Genomic DNA, 19,409 nt, shown 5'->3' on the forward strand with positions numbered 1-19,409 from the left:
GGTTAGATGAAGTAGGGGGCCAATTGGGCCTAATGGTCTGTTTCTATGCTGTAAATTCTATGTAATATCACTAAAATTCACTTCTGAATTGAATGACACGAGATACATAGCATTCTTCCTTTTTTATATAAACCATGAAATCAATCCCTTGCTGCTGCAGACAGTACAGAAGAGAAGAAGTTCACTCTATCAAAAGTTACTGCTCAATCCAAACTACAAATCCACTCACTCAACCTCGCCTCACAAAATAGAACGGCTACAGTGCGCACGCGTGTTCGGCGAGAGCGCTCTGGGCCAATGAAATGCAGCACACGCATTGTGACGATGATCTTTCTGTTAGCAAATCAGAGACCGAGGCGCGGGGCCCTTCGGTTTGAAAGTGCGGGGCGGTTAGCAGCTTGGGCTGGTCGAGCGGACTGGAGTCGCCATGGGGGAGTGGGATCTGGGAGACGGGTTGAAGCACAACGGCTGCAGGTTCAGTCAGGCGCTGGAGCAGATATTCCAGAAGGTAGTGAGAAGCTTGGTGCCGGGAGCGGACGGCTTGGGCTTGTTGATTTGCAATAGGGCGGGCCGGCACCGGTTTGTGAGCTTTCAATTTTGGGCAGAACTTGGTGCCGCTGCGCAGTCCGGTGTGATTCCCAGCAGGCGGGGAGGAGGGAGGAGGAATCTGCCCCTGACCGCTATCCCGTGTCCCTGCTGGAAATATGTGGATGTTGCATGAAGAATGGGATTGCATTGATGCATTTTGGGAGGATGAATGAGAGACACTATAAACTAAATGGTACCACTTTTAAAGGGGGTGCAGGAACAGAGAAACCAGGGGGGTCTATGTACAGAAATCTTTGAAGGTGGCAGGGCAAGTTGATAATGCTGTCAAAGCATATGGTAAGCTTTATAAATAGAGGCATAGACTACAGAAACAAGGAGGTTATGCTACACCTTCATAAAACACTGGTTAGGCCTCAGCTGGGGAGTATTGTGTCCAATTCTGGGCACCGCACTTTAGGAAGGATGTCAAGCCCTTGGAGCGGGTGCAAAGGATTTTTACTGGAATCGTACCAGGGATGCAGGACTTCAGTTATGTGGAGAAGCTGGGATTGTTCTCCTTAGAAAGAAAGACTGACTTGCATTTATATAGTGCCTTTCACAACCACCGGATGTCTCAAAGCGCTTTACAGCTAATGAAGTACTTTTGAAGTGGAGCCGCTGTTGTAATGTGGAAAATGCGGCAGGCAATTTGCGCACCGCAAGGTCCCACAAACAGCAATGTGATAATGTCCAGATAATCTGTTTTTAGTGATGTTGATTGAGGGATATATTGGCCAGGACACCAGGGATAACTCCCCTGCTCCTCTTCAAAATAGTGCCATGGTTTTTTTATGTCCACCTGAGAGAGCAGACGGGGCCTTGGTTTAATGTCTCATCTGAAAGATGATTAGAGCATAGACGGTTAATGGAATATGTAATACAGGTGTTTAAAGTCATGAACTATTTTGATAAAGTAAATAAGGAGAAACTGTTCCTGCTGGTAGGAGGGTTGGTATCCAGAGGACACAGATTTAAGGTAATTGGCAAAAGAACCATTGGCGCGATGAGAATTTTTTTTTTAATGTAGCGAGTGGTTGTGATCTGGAATGCACTACCTGAAAGGGTGGTAGCAAATTTTCAGACCGTGCATTCCAGATCACAACAACTCCATGTATTTTTTTTAAAAAAAAGTGTTTCCTCATTTTGGCTCTGGTACTTTTGCCAATCAGCTTAAACCTGTGTCCTCTGGTTACTGACCTTTGTGCCACTGAAAACAGTTTCCCCTTATTTACTCTCATGATTTGAACTCCTCTCAAATTGTCCCTTAACCACCTTTGCTCTAAGGAGAACAATCCCAGCTTCTCCAGTCTCTACATAACTGAAGTGCCTCGTCCCTGGTACCATTCTAGTAAATCTCTTCTTCTCCAAGGCCTTGACATCCTTCCTAAATTGAACACAATACTCCAGCTGAGGCCTAACCAGTGTTTTATAAAGGTTTAGCATAACTTCCTTGCTTTTGTACTCTCTTCCTCAATTAATAACGCCAAGGATCCCATATGCTTTTTTAACAGCCTTCTCAACTTGTTCTGCCACCTTCAAAGATTTGTGTACATACACCCCCAGGTGTCTCTGTTCCTGCACCCCTTTTAAAATTGTGCCATTGAGTTCATATTGCGCCTCCTCATTCTTTCTGCCAAAATGTATCACTTGACACTTCTGTGTTAAATTTCATCTGCCATGTGTCTGACCATTCCACCAGTCTGTCTTATGTCCCCCTGAAGTCTGTTACTATCCTCATTGTTTACTGCATTTGAGTTTATATATAAAACCAGACTAACACACTTTTTTAGAATTAATATATGTATATATAGTTGCAGTGTGATATTCATGCTTTGAGAAATATGGTGTCAAGATGTCAATTATTTGAAAAAGCATCAGCACTGATAGCATTTTTCTACTAAAATTAAAATATTTAGATTGCAATTAAGTACGTTTTTTCAAATGTATGTGTTTTTGCATTTATCAAATACCAAATAATACAACCTTTTATATATAGTTTAACCCAACTGGATAATCAAATTATGTAATCTTTTTGGCTTTCTATAGTACGGTCAACCATTTGAAGATGACCTGGTTATTAATCTTGAGGATATGACCTATGATACTCCATCAGGTAAGACTAAATAACTCATTACAAATAATATCATCTAGCAAAGTCACAGGTCTGAGGTATGCACCTATTCTTTTGAATCAGATTGTGCAAAGTCTCTACCACTTGTGCAAATTTTAAATGCCGTAGTATTGTCAGCAGGTGAACTCCTTTTCCATACATTACAGTTGCCTATGGTAGAACTGGTATTACAACACAGGTTGGACAGTTGATGCTGCTTTTATGTTGCCCCTATTGATGCAGCACCAAGAGAATTTCAGTAATAGTGTGAACAGGGAACTATGGTTACGTTGTTTGATTGTACAGGAAACTCTTTATTATCCGGCACCAACAGGACCGGCATGGTGCCGGTTTATCAAAAAGTCCGGATTACAGAGAGGTATAGTTTAAAAGGTACAAGAGCTCCGTACACAGCAACAAATCCAGGCTTCCCTGTTGCTTAGCAACATGTGCAGGGACTCAGGCCACAGACCAAGCGTCCCTGTTGCTTGGCAACAAGTGCACGAACCCCAGTTACACAGCCATAGATCCAGGAACTGCCACTAATATGAAGTAAAACTTACCTGAACCTACTCCTGAATTTTGCCGGTTAAGAGAGAGAGAGTTTCCTGTACCATTATAAATGTGAGGCAGAACTTTCATTTGGGCATTGCTGGCTGACCCCTCATTTTTGTTTGTTCTGACTGAGGAAATTATTAGCCTCTTGTAATTGTAGAAATGAATATGGTACTGTACCATATGATTTTTAAAAAATAAAAAAAATTCAAACCAGGCTTTACGTTAGTGACAGTTATGGTGCTGGTGTAAAGTAAAACAAAGCAAGCCTGCATATTGTAGGATACTTTACTTTTAATATTGTTATTTTGAAAATGTTAGTGTGTCACTGTTACCAAAGAAGGCACAGTATAAAGATAGGGCAAAGTGACTGAGGCACCTGAACCTTTTTGATATGCACATTTTTGGATGATTTTTTACTTCCTTTCTGTCTCTAAAATGTAATTACGATTTAAACCAATAGGTCCAAATATTTCAGATTTCCAGCAGCTGCAGTATTTTGCTTTTGTATTAGTGTTTAATTCACTTACACTTCTCTTCCAGGAATGCCCACCTTGAAGAAGTTCTGCTCTTCTCTCTGATGGGATTTCCGTTTGTCTCGTTTACCTTGTTCATCTTCATTGCTTTCTGTCTCCCTTCTCATGTTTGATCAGGTACAGGAAACTCTCGTTTAAACGGCACCCGATTATCCGGAATTCTCTAATAGCCGGCAAAATTCAGGAGTCGGTTTTGAGGCTTCGGTATACTGTATAATTGCGGCTGTATAACCGGGGATCTCTTACCTTTTGCTGTGTAACCATGGCTCCTGCACCTCTGGTTGTGTAACCGGGTCCCCTGTACCTGTGCTGCGGGGCTGCAGCACTTCTGGCTGTGCTGCGGGGCTGCAGCACCTCTGGCTGTGCTGCGGGGCTGCAGCACCTCTGGCTGTGCTGCGGGGCTGCAGCACCTCTGGCTGTGCTGCGGGGCTGCAGCACCTCTGGCTGTGCTGCGGGGCTGCAGCACCTCTGGCTGTGCTGCGGGGCTGCAGCACCTCTGGCTGTGCTGCGGGGCTGCAGCACCTCTGGCTGTGCTGCGGGGCTGCAGCACCTCTGGCTGTGCTGCGGGGCTGCAGCACCTCTGGCTGTGCTGCGGGGCTGCAGCACCTCTGGCTGTGCTGCGGGGCTGCAGCACCTCTGGCTGTGCTGCGGGGCTGCAGCACCTCTGGCTGTGCTGCGGGGCTGCAGCACCTCTGGCTGTGCTGCGGGGCTCTCGTACCTTGGGCCATTGTCACTCCATGTCCCTTCTTCCTTATCCAGAATTTTTAAGCAACCGGCAGCATCCCGGTCCTGTCGGTGCCGGATACCAAAGAGTTTCCTGTATCTACCAAAACTCACTTTCACAGCCACATATCTTTCCTCGGCAACTGTCTCCGGCTCCGACTTCAACTTGTTCCATGTGGATTCCAACTGAAATTCCACCCTTCTTGTTTTGGATCCACCCAGAATTACAGATACCTCCGAGATATTCAGCGTTCCTCGCACCACTGCTCTCGCAGTATCCTGAGATCCACGCTCAATGCCATGCACCGCCACATGCACGCTCTCGACTTCTCTCTTCGGCAGCACCGACTCACTATCTCAAAGCTGTCCTGGTCCACAGTTCCATTTCATCCTTTGCCTCATCCGGCGCTTTAACAAAAAACTTTTTTCTTCCTTTTCAGGTGTTAAGGATTGTAAGCTTCAACAACTCTTGGACACCAACGCCCCTCCAGAACTACCTTCCCCATCACTTTCCTCTGACCCCATCCCTTCTTCCAATCTCACCCCCTGCTGTGTTTTCACTATCCCCTCTGATCCCAAATGATTAGTCTTCAGCAAAGGCCTGAGCTTCATCCCCTTACGCCCTCGCCTCAATGAATTTCGAGCTCGGCACGATGCTGAGCTCTTTTTCCATCGCCTTCGTCTCCGTGTCCACTTCTTTGGCCAGGAACCGTTCCCCTGCACAGCTGACCCTTTATCCCGTTTTCAGAATTCTTGTTCTACCTGGACCCCTCCCTCTGGCCTCTTAACCTCTAGATCTTTTCATTGCAAACTGCCGGCGTGACATCGGCTATCTCAATTTCTCTGTTCCCCTCACTCACTCCAACCTACCTCCCTCTGAACTTGCAGCACTCCATTCTCTCAGATCCAACCCCAACATTGTCATTAAACCTGCTGACAAGGATGGCGCTGTTGTTATTTGGTGTACTGACCTCTACCTAGCGGAGGCTGAATGCCAACTCTCCGACACCTCCTCCTACCTCCCCCTGGACCATGACCTACTACCGAACATCAAGCCATCGTTTCCAAGACTGTCACTGACCTCATCTCCTCCTGGAGATCTTCCCTCCATGGCTGCCAACCTCATAGTTCTCCAACCCTGCACAGACCGTTTCTACCTCCTTCCCAAGATCCACAAACAGGACTGCCCTGGTAGACCCATCGTTTCAGCCTGTTCTTACCACATGGAACATATCTCTTCCTATCTCAACTCTCTCTTTCTCCCCTTGTCCAGTCTCTTCCCACCTACATCAGTGGCTCTTCTGACGCCCTCCACCACTTTAACAATTTCCTGGCCCCAACGGTCTCCCTTTCACTGGACGTCCAATCTCTCTACACCTCCATCCCCCACCAGGATGGCCTGAGGGCGCTCCGCTTCTTCCTTGAACAGAGGCTCAACCAGTCCCCCTCCACTACCACCCTTCTTTGCCTGGCTGAACTTATTCTCACATTGAACAACTTCTCTTTTGACTCCACTCACTTCCTCCAAATTAAAGGTGTTGCTATGGGAACTCGCATGGGTCCTAGCTATGCCTGCCTTTTCGTGGGCTATGTGGAACATTCTTTGTTCCGGTCCCCTCCCTCACCTCTTTTTCTGGTACATTGATGAGTGTATCGGTGCTGCTTCCAGCTCTCGCCCTGAACTAGAAAATTTCATTCACTTTGCTTCCAATTTCCACCTCACCTTCACATGGTCCATCCCCGACTCTTCGTTTCCCTTCCTCGACTTCTCTGTCTCCATCTCTGGGGGTAGGCTATTGACCAACATTCACTAAAAGCCCACTGACTCCCATAGCTACCTGGACTACACTTCCTCCCACCCCGCTTCCTGTAAGGACTCTATTCCATTCTCCCAGTTTCTCCGTCTCCGCCGTGTTTGTTCTGACAATGCCACCTTCCATACTAGTGCTTCCGACATGTCTTCCTTTTTCCTCAACCGAGGATTCCTCTCTACCGTGGTTGACACGGCCCTTGACTGTGTCCGTTCTATCTCCCGCACTTCTGCCCTCACCCCTGCCCCTCCCTCCCAGAACCACAAAAGTGTTCCCCTTGTCCTCACCTTTCACCCCACCAGCCTCCACATTCAACGGATCACCCTCTGCCATTTCCGCCACCTCCAGCGTGATCCCACCACCAAACACATCTTCCCGTTGCCTCCCCTTTCAGCATTCCGAAGGAACCGCTCCATCCACGACACCCTGGTCCACTCCTCTATCACCCCCAACACCCCTTCCCCTTCATCCGGCAACTTCCCATGCAAGCGCAGGAGATGCAAAACCGGCCCTTTTACCTCCTCCCTTCCCACTGTCCAGGGCCCCAAACACTCCTTCCAGGTGAAACAGCGATTTGCTTGTACTTCTTGCAATTTAATATACTGTATTCGTTGCTCACGATGCGGTCTCCTCTACACTGGGGAGACCAAACACAGATTGGGTGACCGCTTTGCGGAACACCCTGGATGTCAAGGGATATACAAGAACGGATTGGGGAAAAAAAGGAGGCTTTTGGCAGATACAAAGGACTAAAAACAGTGGAAGCCCTAGAGGAGTATAGAAAGTGCAGGGGGGGTACTTAAAAAAATAAATTAGGAGAGCGAAGAGGGGCATGAAAAAACACTGGCGGGCAAAATAAAGGAAAATCCCATGGTGTTTTATAAGTATATTAAGGGCAAGAGGATAACCAGGGAAAGAGTAGAGTCCATTAGGGACCAAAGTGGCAATCTGTGTGTAGAGCTGGAAGATGTTGGTGAATTTTGCATCTGTGTTCACTATGGAGCAGGACAATGTAGGCATAGAAATCAGGCAGGGGGATTGTGATATACTTGAACAAATTAGCATTGAGAGGGAGGAGGTACTAGCGGTTTTAGCGGGCTTAAAAGTGGATAAATCCCCAGGCCCAGACGAGATGTATCCCAGGCTGCTGTGTGAGGCAAGAGAGGAGATTGCAGGGGCTCTGACACAAATTTTCAAAACCTCTCTGGCCACAAGGGAGGTGCCAGAGGACTGGAGGACAGCTAACATAGTACAGGGATCCCTCCCCAACCGCGGGTTTGACATATGCGGATTTTACATATCCGCAGTTTCCACTCTGCGACAATTTTTGTCAACCGCGGCCGTGAAATTTGCGTATCCGCGGTTTTTCATTTAGGAATAAGGTTAAAACATTATTTTTATGATTTTTATATGCTATTTATATGTGTTTTATAGTGAATTTGCCAACCGCAGTTTTACTAACCACGGGGGTTTTCAGGGACGTATCCCCCGTGGTTGGGGAGGGATTCCTGTCCCATTATTCAAGAAGGGTAGTAGGGATAAACCAGGGAATTACAGGCCAGTGAGCCTAACATCAGTGGTAGAGAAATTATTGGAAAAAATTCTGAGGGACAGAATTAGTCTCCACTAGGAGAGGCAAGGATAGTCAGCATGGCTTTGTCAGGGGGAGTTCATGTCTAACCAATTTGATTGAATTTTTTGAGGGGCTGACTAGGTATGTGGATGAGGGTAGTGCAGTTGATGTAGTCTACATGGACTTCAGTAAGGCTTTTGACAAAGTCCTGCATGGGAGACTGGTCAAGAAGGAAAGGGCCCATGGGATCCAGGGCAATTTGGCACATTGGATCCAAAATTGGCTTAGTGGCAGGATGGTCGATGGTTGTTTTTGTGACTGGAAGCCTGTGTCCTGTGTACAGTGGTTGGGCAGAACAGTGGCAAATGGAATTTAACCTTGAAAAGTGTGAGGTGATGCATTTTGGGAGGACTAATGAGGCAAGGGAATACACAATGAATGGTAGGACGCTAGGAAGGACAGAGGATCAGAGGGACCTTGGTGTGCATGTACATAGATCCCTGAAGGCAGCAGGACAAGTAGATAAGGTGGTTAAGAAGGCATATGGGATACTTGCTTTCATTAGCCGAGGCATAGAATATAAGAGCAGGGAGGTTATGATGGAGCTGTACAAAACGCTAGTTAGGCCACAGCTGGAATACTGTGTGCAGTTCTGGTTGTCACACTATAGGAAGGATGTGATTGCATTGGAGAGGGTGCAGAGGAGGTTCACCAGGATGTTACCTGGGCTGGAGTGTTTCAGCTATGAAGAGAGACTGGACAAGCTGGGGTTGTTTTCCTTAGAGCAGAGAAGGCTGAGGGGGGACTTGATTGAAGTGTACAAAATTATGAGGGACATAGATAGGGTAGATAGAAAGGAACTTTTCACTTAGTAGAGGGGTCAATAACCAGGGGGCATAGTTTCAAGGTAAGGGGCAGGAGGTTTAATGGGGATTTGAGGAAAAGCTTTTTCACTCAGAGGGTGGTTGGAATCTGGAACTCACTGCCTGAAAGGGTGGTAGAGGCAGGAACCCTCACAACATTCAAGAAGCATTTAGATGAGCACTTGAAATGCCATAGCATACAAGGCTACAGACCAAGTGCTGGAAAATGGGATTAGAATAGATGGGGCTTGATGGCCAGCGAAGACACGATGGGCCGAAGGGCCTCTTTCAGTGCTGTATAAATCTGACTCTATCCATGTTCAAGTCCATGCCAATTGGACTCGAGGGAGCAATGCTGGCGGCCATTGCTGGGGGAGCAACTGGGATGAACGACAATAAAAGTTTTGCTGGGGATAAGGCATTAAAGGTGGCGGTGTAGGACTAGTTGAGCAGAAGTATTGTGGTGAATGGAGGACCAAAGGTCTTGCAGTTGGGAGTTTGAAAGTGCAGTTGTAAATGATTAGGGAGCAGTAGATGACTAGGAATTTAAAGGAGAAAGGAGATGGATTGAACAAGGTGAAGTATTCCAAGGAGGAGAAGCTACCAGAGGATTAAGAGGAAAGACCAATGCATGATTTGGTGATGAAGGCCACACTGCCAGCATAGCGGTTTGGTTGGAACATGTGTTTGAAAGTATAGCCAGGTGGCGTGTCTTCAGTAAGGACCAAGGTGTCACCACCCATGGGCCCAGTTTCAGTCAGAGCCAGAACGTCGATGTAATCTTCCACAATAAGAACGTCAGTGGCAAGGGCCTTGTTTGTGACTGAACAGACATTCTGGAGGAAATGTGGTGATTGTTGCTCCGCTGGCAGGGTCCAAGCGGGTTGTGGTGGATGAGGTGAGCTGGTCAGGAAGGAGGTGGGCCAGGTTAGCCTCCAGTGGGTGTGTTGGGCTGGAAGATTGGTGAGGGAGGATGATGGAGCTGTTGGGGATGCTATTCATGCGAAGGCGATGCTGAATGCCATGAGAGGCACAGAGGGTTGCTGTGGGCTTACTCAAGGCGCATTCAAGCTTGGGACAGCAGCAGATAGTAGGAAAGCAGAGGAATAGTGATGGGTTGGGGGGGGACAAAGTACATGAGGAGAAATGAAAAGTGGCATGACTGGGTGATAGGAAAGGGAGGACAGAGCAGAGAAGGGCCCGACTGGGTGATAGGAAAGGGAGGAGATAGGAGAGAAGGGCCCAAGAGAGGCCCGGGGGGGAAAAAATGGCAAATAGAAGTAGTGTGCTCTGATAAAATAATGACCATTATTTAACTTGTATACATATACAGGAAACTTTTTTTTATCCGGCACCGACTGGACCTGCGTGGTGCCGGTTTATCAAAAAGTCCAGATTACAGAGAGGTATAGTAAAAGGTACGAGAGCCCTGTACACAGCAACAAATCCAGGCTTTCCTGTTGCTTAGCAACAGGTGCAGGAACCCCGGCCACAAGATCCAGGCGTCCCTGTTGCTTAGCAACAGGTGCAGGAACCCCAGTTACACAGCCACAGATCCAGGAGCGGCCACTAATATGAAGTAAAAATTACCTGAACCTACTCCTGAATTTTGCCTGTTAAGAGATTTCTGGTTATTTAGGTGCCGGTAAATCAAGAGTTTCCTATAATTTATATTAAGATAATTTTGTTTAAATATTTGGTTTACAAATTGGGAACGCTACAAAATTAAAATTATTATTGACTATTTTCACTTGCATTCCATATAATTCCAAAGTCGTGAGTTCCAGCTGTAAAATCTCTTCAATGAGCATTTCTTCAACACTATCTTTTTGATCATCTCTGCCAATGATCTATTTTGTCTTGGCCATGGTCTTTTTGTGGAGTGTAACATTTATTTAAAAATTACTTAATCTAAGTATGAATAACCTATTTGTTTCTGATTCCTCTAAGAACATAAGAATTAGGAGCAGGAGTGGGCCATACGGCCCTTCGAGCCTGCTCCGCCATTCAATAAGATCATGACTGGTCGTCGACCACAACTCCACTTTCCTGCCCGATCTCCATATCCCTTGATTTCCCCCTAGAGTCCAAAAATCTATCTTTCTTAGCCTTGATTATACTCAACAACTGAGCATTCACAGCCCTTTCGGGTAGAGAATTCCAAAGATTCACAGCCCTCCGAGTGAAGAAATTCCTTCTCACCTCAGTCTTAAATGGCTGACTCCTTATCCTGAGACTATGCCCCCTAGTTCTGCTCTCCAGCCAGGGCAAACAACTTCTCAGCATCTACCTTGTTGATTCCCCTTCAAATCTTTTATGTTTCAATGAGATCACCTCTTCCGAGTGTATAGGCTCAATCTCTCCTCATAGGACAACCCTCTCATCCCAGGAATCAATCTAGTGAACCTTTGTTGCACCGCCTCTAAGGCACATATGTCTTTTCTCAGATAAGGAGACCAAAACTCTGCACAGTGCTCCAGGTGTGGTCGTGCCAAAGCCCTGTACAATTGTAGTAAGACTTCCTTAGTCTTGTACTCCAACCCCCTTGCAATAAAGGCCAACATGCCGTTCGCCTCCCTAATTGCTTGCTGTACCTGCATGCTAGCTTTCTGTGTTTCCTGTACGAGGACACCTAAATCTCTGAATACCAACATTTAATAGTTTCTCACCATTTAAAAAATATTCTGTTTTTCTATTCTTACTACCAAAGTGAATAACCTCACATTTCCTCATATTATACTCCATCTGCCACCTTATTGCCCACTCACTTAACCTGTTTATATTTCTTTGCAGGCTCTTTGTGTCCTCCTCACAGCTTACTTTCCCACCTAGTTTTGTATAGTCAGCAAACGTGGATACATTGCACTCGGTCCCTTCATCTAAGTCATTAATACAGATTTTAAATAGCTGAGGCCCAAGCACTGATCCTTGTGGCACCCCATTAGTTACAGCCTGCCAACCTGAAAATTACCTGTTTATCCCTACTCTGTTTTCTGTCTGTTAACCAATCCTCTATCCATGCTAATATATTACCCCCAACCCCATGAGCCTTTATCTTGCGTAGCAACCTTTTATGTGGCACCTTTTTGAATGCCTTATGGAAATCCAAATATACTACATCCACTGGTTCCCCATTATCTACCCTGCTAGTTACATCCTCAAAAAAACTCTAATAAATTTGTTAAACACTATTTCCCTTTCATAAAATCATGTTGATTCTGACTAATATTATGATTTTCTAAGTGCCCTGCTACCACATTCTTAATAATGGATTCCAGCATTTTCCTGACGACTAATGTCAGGCTAACTGGCCTGTAGTTCCCTGTTTTCCCCCCTCCCTCCTTTTTTGAATAGCGGGGTTACATTTGCTACCTTCCAATCCGCTGGGACTGTTCTAGAATCTAGGGAATTTTGCAAGATCACACCCAATGCATCCACTATCTCTGCAGCCACCTCCTTTTAGAACCCTAGGATTTAGGCCATCAGGTCCAGGGATTTGACGGCTTTTAGTCCCATTAGTTTCTCAAGTACATTTTCTCTGCTGATAATTACTTTAAGTTCCTCACTCTTATCAGCCCCAGTTCCCCATTATTTTTGGTATGCTTTTTGTGTCTTCTACTGTGAAGACTGATACAAAAATATTTGTTTTAAGTCTCTGCCATTTCCTTATTCCCCATTATAATTTCTTAGCCTCTAAGGGACCAATGCTTACTTTTGTTACTCTCTTCCTTTTTACATACTTGTAGAAGCTCTTAAAATCTGTTTTTATATTTCTTGCTAGTTTACTCTCATTCTATTTTCTCCCTTTTTATCAATTTTTTGGTCATCCTTTGCTGGTTTCTAAAGCTCTCCCAATTCTCGGGCTTACTACTATTCTTTGCAACATTATAAGCCCCTTCTTTTAATCTAATACTATCCTTAACTTCTTTAGTTAGCTACAGATGGATCACTTTTCCCGTGGAGTTTTTATTTCTCAATGGAATGAGAATTTTGGAATATTTCTTTAAATGTTTGCCCATGCTTATCTACCGTCGTACCCTTTAATCTAATTTCCCAATCTACCCTAGCTAACTTGCCCACTTATACTTATGTAATTGGCTTTATCGAAGTTTAAGACCCTTGTTTCTGACTGAAGTATTTCACTCTCAAACTCAATGTGAAATTTAACAAATTATGATCACTCTTCCCCAAGTGATCTTTACTATGAGATTATTAATTAACCCTATCTCATTACACAATACAAGATCTAAAATAGCCTGTTCCCTGGTTGGTTCCATGACCTATTGTTCTAGGAAACTGTCGCGAATGCATTCCATGAACCCGTCCTCCAGACTACCTTTGCCAATTTGATTTGCCCAGTCTATATGAAGATTAAAGTCCCCCATGATTATTGTATTACCTTTGTTACAAGCTCCTATTATTTGTTGATTAATACTCTGTCCAACGGTATAGCTACTATTTGGGGGGCCTATAAACTACTCCCACCAGTATTTTCTGCCCCTTGTTATTTCTTATCTCCACCCATACTGATTCTACTTCCTGATCTTCTGAGCCAAAGTCCTTTCTCTCTACTCTTTCTTTCGTATGGTAGTAGCAAAGCAAATCAGATGTCAATATCTACGTCAGGTGTCCAGGCCAAAGCTTCCGGTGTAACGGCGTGGATATCTTGTAGGCTGCCTGCGAATTTCCTGAGGGCAGTGCTCAATGATGTGCTCCAGGGTCTGATTAGGAGCTCCACAGTTGCATGGTGGAAATGCTTTAATCTTCCATCTATGGAGAAGGTGGCAGCATCTACCGTGACCGGTTCTGAGGCAGTTGGTGGTTGTCCACTGTTTGCGAGGAAGGTTTGGTCCTTCAGGTTGTACTGCGGGGACCACTATAAGGAATCCATTCCGTATCTCACTGCAGTCCTTATGTCCTCCTTTATTATCAGGACCCCCACCCCACCCCCTGCCCCTTTTCCATTCTGCCTGTCTTTTCGAAACGTCAAGTACTGCGGAATGTTTACTTCCCAATCTTGGTCACCTTGTAACCATGTCTCTGTAATGGTTATTCGATCCAAGCCATTTCTCTCTATTTGTGCCACTAATTTGTCTATCTTGTTACAAATGCATTCAGATAAAGAGCCTTTAATTTGAACTTTTTCCCATGATTCCCAGGTTTCATCTTATTCGCTGATGCACTTTTACTGTTAAACTCTGTCCCTTCCTGTCACACACTGCTTATCTTTACCCAAATCGCTTCACTGCTCCATTGCCTTGACTTTTCTCTTTATAAATTTTTTAATTTCCCCTCATCTGACCCCTCCCACCACCCCACTTTTTAGTTTAAAGCCCTATCTACAGCCCTAGTTATTCAATTTGCCAGGACACTGGTCCCAGCCCGGTTTAAGTGGAGACCATTCTAATGGAACAGCTCCCTCTTTCCCCAGTACTGGTAGCAGTGTCCCATGAATCGACACCCCTTCCTCCCACACCACTCTTTGAGCCACACATTTAATTCTCTGATCTGCTTGTCTATTGACAAATTTAGAAAATTTGCCTTTGTGCTTGTGTACGTTGCTGGTGCAGTTCCCACTGCTTACAGCGGCCGCGTCGGTCTTAACACAATTTTCACGCTATAAACGGTAGGCAGTAAAACTTTCTAAACTTTAATAAGGGAGATGCATACACATGGGTTTAGTGGGTTAGTGCCCAAAGTACATAAATCAGCAGATCACACTTAAATAAAAACATACAAACCTGTTTATGCCGTTAAATATCTATTTTTGGATATTGCAATAGCTCTTCTCTCAATCTGACTGACTAATATGATTGTCATTTAGACCTAGTTAGCTTTGCAAAGTGAAAGACATTTAATAAACATTTAAGATCTGTGACGTCAAGAAAAGCGTGTAATTAATCGATCCATTCATAGCCAAATGTCTCTTCTCGGCAGTGTAAGTGGGAGTGCGGATGGTTGTTGGACCAGAATTTCGGGTCGGGGGCTTCCCGCGGGTGTAAGCCCCCGACCTGCACTTAACTTGCGCGCTGGCCGTTGAGCTGTGGGCCCTGTGGAATTCCGATCCGGGGCCTGGCCCAGCTGCCGGCATGCAGTGCTTGCGTGTCCCAGGGGCGCAGTTAGTTCGATGCGTCCCCTGGGATCACGTGGGTAGCCAATCGGAGCAGGGAATGCTCCATTCATAAGTCTTGACGGGAAGAGCTGTCAAGACTTATAAATACTACGGCCCCAAAATAGCAGTAAACCTTCAAATAAATTTTTTAAAAGCATCACATTTTCAAAATAAACTATAAATTACATTAAATAACTATTTTAAACAATTTAAATTTTTGAAAAAATAATTTTATTTTCTAACGGGGCTAAAAATAAACTTACCTTGCTTTAAAGTATTTAAAAATAATAAACCTGTTGGAAAAAAAATGTTTTAATTTTAATTAATTGACCACTTACCTTGTAAAAAGCAGGCCTTATGCCTGCTTTTTAAATTTCTAAATTCTAAAGACTTACCCTCACGGAAGAACCTGTATATAAAAAAAAAACGTAAGTTCAAAGCGAACGCGCATACTCCCCTGCGCACGCGTTCGACCTCTGAACCCCTGCTTTCAGAGGAACGGAAGTGCCGGTTTCCCGCGCATGCGCAATGCATGCAGGAAACCGGCACTTCCATCGGGCCTACGGGTGAGTACCCCGTGCGTACTCACCCGCGGAGACCCGAATTTCTGGGCCAATGTGTACTGAGCACCTCTTTTATTGTGATTTGTGTGAAATGAGTAAATACACTTTTTTTGTTTTTAATTCTCTTTCCCAAATGATACCACTGAAATTTCAGGATATTTGAGGATTTCAAATGACATGGAAATCTGTCTTTGTAGTTAATTTATTCTTTTCAACTTATCAGAGCCACTAAACATTAGGTACAGAATATTAAATCATTATGGTAACCTCGCTTTAACAAGATGCAAAGAGCTTATTGAATTGCCCAAAATAGTGGCCTGGATTTTGCGATCCACGGCGAAGTGATGGTGCTCGCCGTTGATCTTGAAGAAAGCTGCCCACAAAGATCTAGCGATCTCTGGTGTGGATTTCACCCCTCCCGACATTAATTTGAATCTGCTGCCAAGTCTAGGGTATCTCCAGTGTCCAGCAACAGTGATGTCATCAAGCTGGTTAAGCAGTCAATTGCATTGAAGAATTCTCAGGTGGCAAACCAGGAAGTAAAATGCACTGATTATCCTTCACTTTTTAATCATTTTAGAGAGTGAAATAAAGATTGGTAGAAGCTGAAATATCATAAACAAACTACAAAACATTTTTTTCTACCTTAAGTACCATGGGAGTTTAATCATTGAAAAGTTTGTTAAAGTGAGATTACCAGAATGATTCCACAAATATAAAATTAGTTTTTCAGGACCAGAACGGTTGCTCAGCAGTAATTATGACTCAGTACGCCATTTATAAACCCAGTTACACCTTATTGAACAAGGCTTAACTTTTTCGGGGGGTTTTTAACAGCGATATTAGCGCATAAAAGCTGAAGTTCCTGTCAGTTCAGTGATTTCAATTGATTGCTGTCTGTGGGGAGTTCAACAGCGCGCCCTGTGGGGGAGCAGGGAATGGCTGACAGCAGCTTCTGGATTTCCGCGTTTAACTACGCATGTGCGGACACCAGCAGTTACTGTAATAGCAAAATTACATGCTGGAAATCTGAAATAACAACAGAAAATGCTGGAAACACTCAGCAGGTCAGACAGCATTGAGGAGAGAGAAACAGAGTTAACGTTTCGGATCGAGGACCCTTCGTCAGAACTGGAAAAAGTTAGAGAAGAGAGATTTTTAAGCAGGGGCGGGGAGTAAAGAACAAATGGAGGGACTGTGATAGGCTGGAAGGCAGGAGACATTGACTGACAAAAGGAGAGGTAATGGGACAAGTTAAGAAACAAAAGATGACTAGATGAGGTGTAAATGGCAATGGCAGAATCATCAACAGCTACCATGTGAGAAAAAAAAGGGGAAAAAATATAAGGGCCGTGGTTATAGTCTGTAATTGTTGAACTCTCTGTTGAGTCCAGAAGGCTGTAAAGTGCCTAATCGAAAGATGAGTTGCTGTTCCTCGAGCTTACGTTGAGCTTCGTTGGAACAGTGCAAGAGGCCGAGGACGGAGAGGTCAGAGTGCGAGTGGAGCGGTCAGTTTCGCTGTCATTACAACTGAAAATTCCGGGCCTATATGTTGTAAGCGGCACACTTGTAATAGACTTCTATGGTGTTGGAAAATGGTTGTCATTAATTGCCTGATTTAGACGGTTGCCGGCCAAAAGCCTGGTGGGAACTGTAAATGGGTCCTTTTTTAAAAATGTAATTTTATCCGGTACAAGTCTGGTCTGGCATATAATATATTTCCAGGGATTTGAATAGATTGGCGTTTACATAAAAGTTTGGTTGATGCGGTAACGCGCAAGGGTATGTGTGTGTACATGTGGGTACACACAGCAGTAATATTTGGTGTGAAACACAATCTTGTAAAGAATTCTAGTTAAAGTCTCTGATCTAATTTAGTTAACTTTTAAATGAAAAGAAGAAAATCTTTCACATGATGGAATCAAAAGAATACTTGCTAAATTTAAGTAAAATGTTAAAATTCCGCTAAACAATGATTTGTTCTTAATTATGTTACTGTGGTGGGGTAGGAACGCGGGTTCCTAACTAAAAGACTGAGTTCCACTCAGGCGATCAAACAAAACTAACTTTAATGAAACAAACAGGTTTTAACAAGAAACTGCTGGATAACATCGAATGTAAGTCTGCTCTCTGGAGGCTCCATGAGGATTGCCCCTGCAGTCTCGTGGCTGACGTCATGACGTCCTCACGTTTTCCCACCAGTGGGGAATCACGTGATGAACGGCGTGACGTCATCGCGTTTTAGCCGCGCTGTTAAAGTAACCACGCTCTGTACAGTTAAACAGCATAAATAAAGATACAGACTCAGGCTGTAGCTAACATGTTGTTAAAGGAATTATATACAAACGATCTGAGTCCTTTGGTGGCTCTGCCACAGTGGGGTATTTATCTCTACTCAAGCCCACTCTCTGGAAAGGTGAAAAATCTGTCATCCTAGCCGGAGTGTGACATTGGTTGAGACCTAGTTACAAGTTAGTTGCAGCAATCAGGTTGGCACAGCCAAACCTGTGGGTTTAAAAAAAAACGGAAAATGTAGAGATTTCATGCACTGAAAGTATTCCTGCTTGGCTTCTGTTTCATTGTGCCAAAAAAATCTGAATCGGGGTGTAGCTGGGAACATCCATTTAAGGTAATTTTTCCTGAGTATTGTATTTTCATATTTATAAAGCATGGAACTCAGTGACATTTATAGAAATTCTTTATCTTTTAGGTCCAAAAGCATGGTGTCCCATTGACTCGCAAGTTTGTTTGCTGAAAAAACAAACCAGAAATAACCCTAAGGAAAAGGTACATATGAAATAATGTATCCTCAATTCAATTCAATTCAATTTTATTTGTCATATATGCAACAGACGTGTGTACTGCACAATGAAATGTTGATTTTTACGAGTCCTCCCAACATTGGAATAAATATGGCATAACAATAATAAAAATACTAATAGCAATACTAATAGAAAGACAGTAATAATAAATAAAACAACAGTAATAAATAATAATAAATTAATCGTTCATGAGTCTTATGGCCTGGGGGTAGAAGCTGTTTCGAAACCTGTTGGTATGAGACCGTATGCTTCGGTATCTCTTACCGGACGGGAGCAGGGCGAAGAGGTTGTGGCTGGGGTGACTCACGTCTTTAATGATTCTCGGGGCCTTCCCCCGGCACCCCTCTGTTATGTTCATTAATAAATAGACATTCTTATTATGAACACAGCTAGCTTTTGCTAGCTACTTTTATTGAGCACATGTGGACTTGTACAGCATCTTGTAGAGGCTTCCATCTTGACTGCTGCCTTGTGGGTAGCCTAGCCTCATGGGTAATGTAGTCTTAATATAATATATAGCTGGGTAGTGTAGTCTTATACATACAGCTATATACAGCTTTACGGCTCCACCTAGTGTCCACTATAGAATGACATGCTATTGATCACTACATCCCCCTTTGAGGTTTAACAGAATCAATATCAATCAACTTTCAAGAAAACAATAAAGATACTATCAGTAACACTTTTGTTAGTGCTCTATAAACATAAACATTTTCAAAACAGTCAACACATTTTCAAAGCTTTACATTGTACTCAAAGATGAAGTCTATCAGGCTCTTTTACTTCACGTGTGGATCTTCTCAACATGGGTAAGTCTGATGTGTCTTCATGAGATTGTTCTGGCAGTGAATGACAAGATGCAGTTGCGGCATTGTCATCAATCTGGTCTTGAATAGTCTCTTGTGTTTTTAGGAGGGAACGGCGGTTCCTCCTGAGAATCTGTCCTTCAGTTCTCATAGTGTATGACCTTGGTCCTACTTCCTCAAGAACTGTAGCTTTCCTGTTCCTTGCATCTGGATCCTCAATCCTGACAACATCATCCTTTGTCAATGGTTTTAGAGTTTTGGATGACTTGTCATAGTATGATTTCTGTTTCAGCTTTAACAGTTGAAGTCTCTGTCTCAGTTCCTCACTTTGCTGTTCTTTTGCACAG

General features: G+C 44.1%; 1 protein-coding gene across 1 annotated transcript in view; it reads left to right on the forward strand.

Annotated features, from left to right (window-relative positions):
* Positions 1-388: 388 nt before the first annotated feature.
* LOC147107675 (uncharacterized) overlaps positions 389-19,409 on the forward strand; it is a 49,278-nt gene continuing 30,257 nt past the window's right edge. The window contains exons 1-3 of the mRNA XM_086006070.1: positions 389-508; positions 2,635-2,701; positions 18,145-18,221. Coding sequence (XP_085862196.1) covers positions 428-508; positions 2,635-2,701; positions 18,145-18,221 — 225 coding nt within the window. The 5' untranslated portion in view covers positions 389-427. The remainder of the gene's footprint in view (positions 509-2,634; positions 2,702-18,144; positions 18,222-19,409) is intronic.

This window comes from Somniosus microcephalus, chromosome 14 (genome assembly GCF_052327205.1).
Source record: "Somniosus microcephalus isolate GS21.2 chromosome 14, FLI_Smic_1.0, whole genome shotgun sequence".
NCBI lineage: Eukaryota > Metazoa > Chordata > Chondrichthyes > Squaliformes > Somniosidae > Somniosus > Somniosus microcephalus.